The sequence below is a fragment of the Panicum virgatum genome, chromosome 7K, assembly GCF_016808335.1.
Source record: "Panicum virgatum strain AP13 chromosome 7K, P.virgatum_v5, whole genome shotgun sequence".
Classification (NCBI taxonomy): domain Eukaryota; kingdom Viridiplantae; phylum Streptophyta; class Magnoliopsida; order Poales; family Poaceae; genus Panicum; species Panicum virgatum.
This window is the reverse complement of record NC_053142.1, coordinates 21190966-21202653: the sequence shown is the minus strand read 5'-3', so window position 1 is coordinate 21202653 and position 11688 is coordinate 21190966. Positions and strand designations below refer to the sequence as shown.

At 40.4% G+C, this 11688-nt stretch overlaps 1 protein-coding gene across 1 annotated transcript; it reads right to left on the bottom strand.

Annotated features, from left to right (window-relative positions):
* Window positions 1–9475: 9475 nt before the first annotated feature.
* LOC120640001 (trimethyltridecatetraene synthase-like) lies at window positions 9476–10411 on the bottom strand. Its single transcript, XM_039915905.1, has one exon. It carries the CDS (start codon window positions 10409–10411, stop codon window positions 9476–9478), a length of 936 nt encoding a protein of 311 aa, XP_039771839.1.
* Between the last annotated feature and the right edge of the window lie 1277 nt (window positions 10412–11688).

Sequence of the window (11688 nt, the reverse complement as noted above, 5' to 3'; positions counted from 1 at the left end):
AGCATGAATAGTTGTCCTAAAAGCATTCACATTTTCATTTACCACCAGGCACCAGAAAGCACCTTTTCAGTTTTGTTGGGCATGTTAAAGGATCATATTATTCAAGGGTGTTCTTATTTTTGGATATTTCAGGCAATGAGACCTCCCGAGCAGCAGCTGCCTACTTCTGAGAGCAGTAAAAGGCGTGGCCAGTTTGATCATTCCTCAAGCACCATGCCCTGTTATCATGACGATCTAGCACCCCCTATGTGTTCTCGCTATCATCGTCCTAGCTACAAATACATTGATTTGTCACTTCATCTTTGGAGGCCGGACGTTGGGAGGGATAATCCTGTTCCTTCAACCTGACGACGTTTTATCTGCCAATAATGCTTCTGATTTGATTCCGCTGGAGTTGCGGCTAGCAAACAACTGATGGTGTTTGTCACTACTTTCAGGAGGTTGTGTGATGTGCATGTAATTAAAAACCAGTTTGAACCATTTCTTGGAATCGTTCAAAAAAACCATTGCTTGGACTAGTGCCAAATAGACATGAAAGAAAAATAAATTACATTGTGTCGTGTTCAGTATTTCTTCTCCCATACTGTAGCGTGAGTACTAAATCTATATAACTGTCACTAGGAATTAAAGGCATTATGATGAAATTGAATCTTTTTGGTAAATTGGTTACATCATTGTGGTCAAAGCCACTATGGTAACTTGATTATTCTATTGTGGTAAACGGAACTTGTATTTTCCACCATTTTTCTACAGTAAGTTTATTATTTTCCATTGTGTCGTGTTCAGTATTTCTTCTCCCGTACTGTAGTGTGAGTACTAAATCTATCACTGTCACTAGGAGTTAAAGGCATCATGATCAAATTTAATCTTTTTTGGTAAATTGGTTACATCATTGTGATCAAAGCTAATATGGTAACTTGGTTAGTCCATTGTGGTAAACGGCATTGGTATTTTCCACCACATTTCTACAGTAAGTGGATTATGCCATTGTGGTAATATAAATGATACTGTGACAAATCTACGAGGTCACAATGTTAATTACTTGATCTTTATTTTGTATATATGCACTCTTGATGCACATGTCCTAATTTTGCATAACTGTAGCCAGCAAGAAGGTATCTTGCGAGCACAGTGCTCAATATTTACCTAAATACTTCCACGCATTATCACAACTATTTGGAGTAATTTGATCCTGGCAGTCTAGTAACCAGATCCTCAGACGAGATCGCTGTCATATTGTGGTAACTCACCGTCCTAATTAGTAATGACTATTGTAGCTATCGTAACCAGTTACGCGAAACTTGCATGCATGCAGCTTGGATGGAAGGAACGACTGTGGCTTCAGTATGCAAGTACCCAAGTAGTATGTCCTGTATTCTCGTAAGAGCATCTCCAAGAGTTTCCCATCCCAAGTTGTCATTCTTTTTTTTTTGACAAAAACAGAAAATATCTTCCCCAACAGTTCGCCATCCCAGGTTGACATTTATGCCAAGTTCAGAAAAAAAGCCTCCGCGTGCGTATATATGCGCGCTCGTATCCGCGGCGCATCCGTCCGTATCAGAAGAGGTGGAAGGGCATAAAAATAATTTTGTTTCTGTCTCAGAGTTTCTGATGTAAGTTTTCATGAGGTGGAAGAGCATAAACATAATTTTGTTTCTCTCTCAGGTTCTTGATGTAAGTTATATCTAGGTTTGGCAAGTGAATTATGCTAAACTATTGGAGATGAGTTTTTTTTTACTTGGCATATCTTTTTAGAAGTTGGCAAAACACAAGATTTGCAAAGTAAAATTTGGTAAATTCTTGGAGATGCTCCAAATGCATAAACTTTTGATTTATTGTAAATGTAAGAACAATGTAAACTCTAGCTTTTTTGGTAGGAATGTCGTCCGGCGTTGATTACGGATCACGTTCACGCGTGGACGGCAATCAATGAATCCGGCGCTCCGGGCATCGGCTCTAGCGACCAGCTCGTTCGTAACCTGTGGCCAGCTCGGCTCATGTAGCCTGATTAGTGGATGCGTTCGCGCGTGGAAGCCGGGGATCACAGACCTGCCGTGCCGGTCGGATGGGAATCATGAGGGAGCTTGTACCGTTGGAATAACTTATTCTATGACCGGCTACAGAGTATACTCTCCATATATATATATATATATATATATATATACATATATGTGTATATATATATATACACGGCAGTGCTATTCTACACTCTAGGTGTAGAATAGTATTCTACACCCAACCAATCTAACACCCACCGGCTAACCAACCAATCTGTCCCCCATCCAGTCCAGCTTCTTCGTTCGCGAGCACGAGCCGTGAGCGGCGCGGAGCGCCGCGAGCGGCGAGTGCGAGCTGTCGGGTTGTCGGCACGCAGGCCAGCGGGGGCGGAGGCCGCGGCGGCGCCCCGGCTAGCGATGGGCCGGCGGGAGCGGAGGCCGCGGTGGCGCGCAGGCCTGCTGTGAGCCGGCTGAGGCAGCTGCGGCAGCTTGAGCGGCAGCGAGTGCGCGGGAGCGGCCGCTGGGCAGGGAGTTGCGGCGCGCAGGCCGGCGAGGGCAGCAGCGGCGCGCATGCCTAGTCCCTGCGGGGAGCGGCGGCGCGGGGGAGGCGGCCGCACGGGCCGGTGCGGTCCTGTGCGAGGAGCAGGCCGGCAGCGGAGGCCACCTGCGTGGGTGTTGCGCGCGGCTAGGCGCGCGAGAATCAGGCGGGCGGTGGAGCGGGCGGCGGCTGGTGCCGTCGCGAGCGCAGTGCATGAGCGCGGGGGCGGCGGAGCATAGTACAGCGAGGAATAGAGCCAGAGACCGCGGGGCGAGAAAGCTAGGTTTCAAGCAACGTGCTGGAATCCTGTCATTGTGCTTCAGAGCACCTAATTTTTGACGGCAGTGAGTTCAATGTTCTGCCAAATTACTCTCCCTCTCAGTAATTTCTCTTCCCGACACCTAATTTCAGTTGTTCTTTAGATTAATGTGGTTATTGGCGATTTAAAATTAATAGGATATTAGAATTATGAGTAGAAATGTCGGTTGTTAGACTGAACCCAATTGTTACTGAAGCTGATGGGATGCTATATTAAACCAAAAGGATGGAATACTAAAAAGCTTCTTTGCATTGCTGAACCCAAAAAAGAATAGACTGCTAAAAGGTGATGAAAATATGAAATGCACTATTGACCCCAAATTGATAAGTGAAACTTATGGGATCTACTGAAAAGGGTGGTTTAGAATTACTGAAAGTATGGATTACTGAATTACTGGTGATGTTCATGCGCTGCTTAATTAGATCGAATGTACTACAAGATTTACTGAACAAATTATTTGTTGTTGGTTGATAAAATACTGTGGTTGCATGAGGAGAATTCAGAGTAAAACGTCAAAGGGGATGATTGTAAGAGGGAGAAGAAATTGAAGCGGGATGGCTGCAAAGCAATGGTTTGTGCAAAGATTATCAAGAGAACAAGTTTGTCCTGTGGTTGGTTGATACAGAGCTAGGCTATAGGTGACTTAGGCAACTGAATCAATTCTAAAAAAACTCAATTTCTTATATGATGGATGTCTGTTGGAAAAATAAGGTGTGACAAGAAATTTCTAAAAATATGGAAACGAGAAGTACTGAAATTCATGCCCATGAGCGCAATCGTCGCTGCCCTGTGTTTACTGAATGATGGAAAATATGGAGCAAAATTACTATCAAGATAAAAATTTACTGAAGAGAAAAAAATAACAAAATTTCTCACAAATAAGATAGATACTATCAAGCACTAAAAAAGTGCTGACAAATAATGGGACATAATATTGGAAATTACTGAACCATCAATTACTAGGGGTACACTAAAAGGAAAATACTAAAGAGAGAAAAAATACTAATGAAATAAATTTATTGAAGAAAGTATAAATGAAATACTAAATAAAAAAGAACACGCTGACATGATTTTTGCTGAATTGTTGTGGTTGTTCAGTGGTGCCATTTTCTGCATTGTCGAATTACTGGATACGTGAGTGTTGGAACTATGAGATGCATTCGATGGATTTGTGTGTACTAGTTCTACGAAGCATATACTAAACATGATGAGATGGACTAGCAATACCGAACAACTGGTGATTACTGGATAGCCAAAAAAAGTAGATACATGCCTTGATAAACATGATAGAAATAAGTTTGATTACTAAATAATAAAATATTACTACGTCTGAGGTAATTTATAGTAGTGGTATTACCATGGATTATTGAATTGAATAGAAAAATGAAGTTCTAAACATATATTAGCTGAGGAGGATTACTAACACGGGCTTTATTCTAGTTGAGATGATTACTTAATAGAGCATGATGAAAGTGAGCATTAATGGTCAGAGCCTCAGAGGAATAATGAACATGCAATGTCTGAGCATAGATACATAGAGCATGTGTGCATATCTTATCATTCAGATGTCATAAACAAGTGACCTATGCACATATATACACAAATGCTTGTTACAAAAATAGCAGCCAACCAAAAATCTTGTAATGCACAAAAAAATTGACACAATTTTGTACACGCTAATCTTCATGTTGTTCTTCACTTCTTGGAGCCGTCTCTGGCACGAAGTTCAGCACCTTCATGTGACTGAAGTGATTCTTTAACAAACACCTTGATGTTACTGGCCCGCACAAAAGGAAAGTATTTTACTGAGAAAAATCAAAAGATGTATTACTAAGCAAAATACATATTGTAGGGCTACTGATGTAAAGCACCTTGACTAGATACCAAAAAGCAAGAAAAATATCAATGAATAGAAATACATATTACTAAGAAAACTAAATAGGTGTTGTTAACAATGGAGCCAGTGGAATACTAAACATGATTAGATGGAGTACTACTGAACTCGACGGATCGGGAGTGTCGAACATGTTAAGATAGATCAACAATACTGAAGATGATGAAATGGATGATTCTTAATCATATAATTTGGACTACCAAAAAGCTAAAATGATTGACTATTGAACTTGAGAGAATGGGGTAGCATGGGATTTACTAACAGAGAATTACTGAAATACTAGCAGAAGGGACATACTGAATGTGTTATTGGTCAGGATTTTGTTCATTCTTATCGATCATCAAACAGTGGCCAAAAAGAACTTACTACAGAAAAAGAGAAACACATTACTTGATAAAAAAAAGAAATAAACAAGATTACTGAATATAATTACTGAAATTAATGGAATTTGAATTTTGCGTGAAGCGCATATAGGATCCTATGGGGGAAAAAGCCCACAATCCATCAACTACACCCCCCCTCTCCAAAAAAAAAACTCCAAACACAAAATCACAGGGGCGCAGTGCAATTGGAACATTTCAGGGGAGTGTGCTCCTTCAAAATGTTACTGGATATACACAAAAAGAAAGTTTATTACTAGACAAGAATTGTTATTTTTGCATAGTGATTACTGAACATGTGAATAATCAATTAATGAAATGTTTTGATGAATTTTAAATTCAAATCTACTTAGTGAGGATCCTCCATGCTCTGTAATAGAAAAAATACTAGACTAACTGCTAAACCAAACAAATTATTGATACCAAAATCCTTACAAAACTACTGGCCTAACTACTCAATTTAGAGCATCAATATTCAGTAAATTATTTTGTTCTTCGCCATCGAGATCGTATCATAGTTCTAGATGGTTCAGTAATTAGGCTAAGTTACTTAATATAAAATTGCACGAGCTTCAGCAGTTTTTTAGTTTCAGTAGTTTTAGTTAAAAATTTACTGAATTCGTAAAACTAAAAAGGCGGAACAAAATTGAGCTGCTACTATACACCACTGAACTAACTACCGGCTCATCATCAACATTCAATAATTTGGCTTAAAATTAGTAGCAGGAATCAATGTTGCTTGGTGGCGTGCAGCCGCATGGAGAGCATCAAAATGTTTAGTAATGATTGAAAATTACTAATATTATGCTAACAAAACTACTGTAATACTATTGAAATAACATAGGATTGAGCCTAACCTAAGCTACAAAAATGAATAGTTGTGCTTGCAATAATAAATTACTGAATTGAAAATTCTTACAGAAAAACCAGACTAAAAAAACAAACATGAGTTACTGAACTACTGAAATGAATGAATGACCAAATGAAATGGGGGATAGGAGGTGCGCAGCGTCGATAATCACACCTTAATTTCTTCACGCTGCTTCCGCTTTCACAATCAGGATGAAAATCAACTAAAAAGGAGAAAAAAATCAAATGAACTTGAAACGCTAGAACATCTGATTTAAATCGATCTAGTACCTAGATCCCAATTAATCGAAAAAGGTGGGGCTGTGCATGATGAAAAAGGATGCTCACCAGAAAATACTGAACGCACAAACGAGCAGTGAGCAAGAGGGGGATGGTCGATTTTAGTGGTTGGCTCTGTTCTCCCGCCGTGTTTCTGCCCGGGCGCTCGAGTCGTGCTCCCGCCCGATCAGGCAGGCAATGCTCCCCCCACTGGGGCGCCCAAGCAACGCTCCCGCCCAGTCCTGCTAGCCACGCTCCCTTCGTTGGGGCCGCCGCTGGCGAGCCCGGAGCCTTCTAGGCCAACCGAGCCCTTTGTCGCATCGAGGTGCCGCGAACCCGATCGCTGGGGGCACCTGGATCCCGCCGCCGCCGCTCGAGGGTGTGTGAGGGCGCGCCGCCTGGGATCCCACCGCCGCCGCACGGCTTGAATCCGCCGTCGCCGTTGCCGAATCAGGCCTTGAATTGCGGTTAGGTCAGCGTGGTCGCATGGACTGGTGGGGGCGATGGGGAGGGGTGTGGGGGAGAGATGGGCCATGGGCCTCACAGGTTGGCTTGATTGGGTCGGGTCAGGAGGACGGTGGGTGGGCAAACTGGTCTTGGGTGTTGGGCGTAGAATGCTATTCTATACCTTGGGTGTAGATTATTATATATATATATAGGAAAATTCTATTTTACACTCGCTTGTAGCTACTCCCACATGTATATCTCATCATATATTACGTATGTGATCCAACGAAGAGTATGTACATGGAGTATGTGATCATACTTGAACATCTGTGATGGTATATACATTAGGTATGTAACCATACATAAAGTATGTGGACATACTTATTTTATATACTAATAATAAGGTATAATTATATATATTTAAAAAATAGGACTACTTTTGAAATTTTTCATGTGTATACCTTTGAAGTATGTTAGAATAAGTATATGAACATACTCAAAGTGATAAATGAGTATGAGAACATACACACGGTGGTATACTGAAGATGAGAGTAGCTACACGCGAGTGTAGAAAAAAACCTTTGTTGTCTCACCTTTGTTCCCAACGGAGACAAATCAAGTGTACTAGTGTGTGGTACAGGATACTCAGTTTGAACATGCATGTTCTATCTATACAAAAGCTATTGTAACATCTTTGGTTCAACCGAGTCCTTGACATATACGAAAGATAAGGGCATCAACTAATTAATAACTAGTAAAACTAGTCCATCAACCCATGCGAGATAAGGGCACAATTAGAGCATAGGATACATACGTATACTATATACAAGTTTCACCCGCATCGATATTTACTTTTTTTTTTCACTTTGCATGGCATGCCAATATGTATTGGACGGGTATTTCAATTGGACCCATTTTTGAGCAATATGTTCAACATAAAAAATGCTATTCTAATCTCTTCAACCAAACATGTATACCTAGTTTATATGATGATGCATATCAAGAAAGTATACCTTAATTTTTAAATAATGGCAAAAATTGATATAACTAAGAATCATATATTGGTGTCCTTTGAGAATTTTGTTATAATGACATATGTAGACATAGATTTAGGGTTACTTCTAGTTTATTTCCACTTGGAAGGTTTGTTTCAAATTTTCAAGGAAAAAGTATTTTTTAACAAGTTCTGATTATGTGTTAATAAATAGTAAGATGAAGAAAATTTTGATATACTAGATACAAAATAGCGCCTAAGAGCCCAAAAATATCTCGAATAGGAATTCTAGGATTCGATTCTTTTACCGCATTGGGATACTTTGAATTCTTGAGTAAACCAATTCGAGAACAGTTGGATGCCGACAAAATCATCAAAGATGGATTACTTCTATTCAACAAGGTGCCAATAGCCTCTTGATGTTGGCTAAGTGATTGAATCTTCGCCTCGGAATAAAAGGCACGTCGATATTTACTTTTTTTTCACTTTGCATGGCACGTCAATATGTATTGGACGGGTATTTTAATTGTACCCATTTTTTGAGCAATATGTTCAACATAAAAAATGCTATTCTAATCTCTTCAACCAAACATGTATACCTAGTTTAAATGATGATGCATATCAAGAAAGTATACCTTAATTTATTAATAATGGCAAAAATTGATATAATTAAGAATCATATATTGGTGTCCTTTGAGAATTTTGTTATAATGACATATGTAGACATAGATTTAGGGTTACTTCTAGTTTATTTCCATAAATGGGAAATTTGGATAATTTAGATGCAATTTTTAGGCATCCATGTTTTCATAATGGCATAAATGGTTACTTTTTGAATATTATTTCTAGATTATATTAAGTTACTTTATAATGGAAGATGTGTTAATATAAAGGGTAAAGTCTTGTTTACACCAATTTTCAACCTTCAAAAACAAAACCGGATAATGAGTATCATCCAACTATTGAAATCAGATAAGTTTGTCCCTTTGTCTCATTTCAAAGGTGGTTTTGTATGTTTTTAACATAATAAACAATCCTGGTTGAAAATCAAATGTAATTAAATTTAAATCAAGTAAATATGAAACTAGTACCTTTTCTTTCCTAAAAATATAATGCAATATATACGTTGTTGTTATATTTGAATCTTATTTATTAAAAATAATAGGCATAAATACAAGCAAACAAATACAAGGAATATAAAAATAATTGGATCCGAATAAGTGACAAGTTATGTTGCCTAGTTCGTCCCTTCTTCTCTCATTACTCCTGCATCCGTACTCTGGTATTTCCATTTACTAATGATAGTTGGGGTTGTCCTCGATTTAAAAATAAATAAATAACAAGTTGAGTGCCAATAGAAAAGTTATATTTCTAGGAAAATAATGACACATATTTTGTATTTTCTTATTTGAAATGAATTACTTATATTTTTATTATAACTTATATACTTTTAATTTTCATAAAATAAAAAATCATATGTGAAATCATCAAAGACTTAAATTTGTCTGATTTTGATAGTTGGACGGTCTCTGTTACTCAATTTTGTAGTTGAAGGTTGGAAACTGAACTTTTATGAAAGTTCAAGACTGTAAACACGGACTTTCGTGTAATACAAATTAATTGTGTCACAACACCTTCTGTAATACTAGAGGTGGGTAATTTTATGTGAAAAGAATATAACAGATCACATGGTTAGGATGATTATAGGGTTTTGAATTGATGGCCCCATATTTCTGTTTTTTATGATAATCTATTTATTTTTAAACGTGTCTCATGGATTAATGTGAATAAATGGCTTGATATGTAGTATGTACCAGAATAAATGCCTTGATACCGTCCCGCTGGATGCGGACCTCCATGTCCGGGTCTTCATCGAGCTGCAGCAGCAGGTCAACCATGTCCTTCGCCACAAAGCCATCACCCTCGCGCCGACGACGCTCGATGTGCTCGTCCAGCACGTGTTCGAGGAACCTGTCCATCATCCTGCTGAGCCTCTTCGTCCTACCAATGTACCCCTGTAGGTCCAGCGGGTTAAGCCAGGGGATCACGTCGCCGATGTTGAGCGAGCCGGTGAGAACGAACAGCTCGACGATCATCCAACGGAACTCCTCCGGCGTCGTCACCGAGCTGCCCCCCTCCGCGACGTACTTCTTGCCCATCACCATGCGGGAGACGACGTTGAGGTTGAGCATGAGCAGGTGGTCCCTGAATGCCACCGCACGCCCCATTGATGAGGCCGCGTGCAGGTCGCGCAGCATGGCCTTCACCTCCTCGCGGCGGACATGTTCGTGCAGCTTGAGCTGCCTCTCGCTGAGGAGCTCGGTGTGCCAGAGCTTGCGCGCTTGGCGCCAGTACGCGCCGTAGGGCGCCCAGAACATGTCGGAGTAGTTGTAGAACAGGTACCTGCCAATGTTGAGCCTAGGCCGGTCGATAAACGCCTCGTCGTTGCTCTTGAGGAGCATCCGGGCGGCGTCGGCGGAGGAGCCGACAACGACGCGGACAGAGCCCACCCAGACGGACATCAGCGGGCCATACCGCAGGGAGAGCTCGTGGAGGGAGCGGTAAGTGAGCGGGCCGAGCAGGTTCAGGCTCCCGATGACCGGCCACGGCCTAGGGCCTGGCGGGAGACTATACTTGCGGTTCTGCCTGAATCGCAGGACCGTCGTTACGAAAACCATGGCGGCGAGAGCAATGGCAAGGAAGGAGAGTTCCATTGGCAACTACCTTGTGTTTGTTGTTGTGCAAATGAGTATCTGCCTGAAGTATATATTTATAAAGGAAAAAAAGTCTTAAATTACTCCTGTCAACTATAGCCAAAGTCTGGATAGCCTGATAAACTATAACTTGGTTCAATTTACCCCCTAAACTATAATATTTAGTTCATTTTACCCTATAATATAATTTATCTTTTTTTCTTTGTAGACAAGTTGAATTTCAATTTCAAATTTTGCAGAATAGTAGTGGATATCACAATGAATATTTAAAATAGTTGTTAGTAGTTTTTCATCGTTATTTTCATATAATTTTGAACTCCAATGATTAATTTATTATTAATGATCCTAACCTATCGAAATAATGATAAAATAATTATGATATATTTTTTTAACATGTTTTATGATGTGTACTACCAACTTGTAAAATTTCAATTTAAAACTCCACCTATGCATGGAGAAATAAAAAAGACGAATTGTATTAGGGGGTAATTTGAACTGAAAGGCATAGTTTGATGGGTAAAACAAACTAAAAAATAGTTTAGGGGGTTATGTAGACTATGTCTATAGCTGTGGGGACCTATATATAAAGAGGTTTGTATCCATCATTGTCAAATCTTTATACAAAAATGTCCACCTGAAGTATACTTATACACGCATCCACACCGGCACCCATATACACGTTACCCTCGATAGCATCTCTAAGTAACCTGGCCATGCATAGTTCTTCAGATTTTCAAAAATCACCACAGATGCCACCGAATCCATGAGCATAAGTAGTGGCCTTAATTTCTTAAATAAACCTTGAACACTATGCTAGAAATCAGACGCTCTTTCCATAGACCGGTACGGTGTATTTCGGGAACGGTCACTACTACCAAAGAAAACATTAACCGTGACCTTTCAAAAGACCCTCGGAGACGGGCACGATTTTGAACCGCCTCGATTGATGCCCGCGATTAACCGAGACGATCATTTTTCATTAACCGAGGTGGTTAAAAAAAATACCTCGCAAAATCGATTAACAGAGGCAGACACCATAAAATGACCAAGGTTGTCCATCTCGCTTGCCCAAAAGCCCCAATTGCCAACGCACAAGTATATACAAGACTAGGGTTTCGCACACAATTCCTCTCCACCCTCTCCCTCAGCCTATTAGCCCGCCAGCGCGCCGCCCCTCCTTCCTCTCTCACTCCAACTCTCGTTCTCCTTGTTCTCCAGCGGGCGCGCCTGCCACCTCCCTCCTCTGCTCCTTCCCTTGCCAAGCTCCCCCTCAAGCA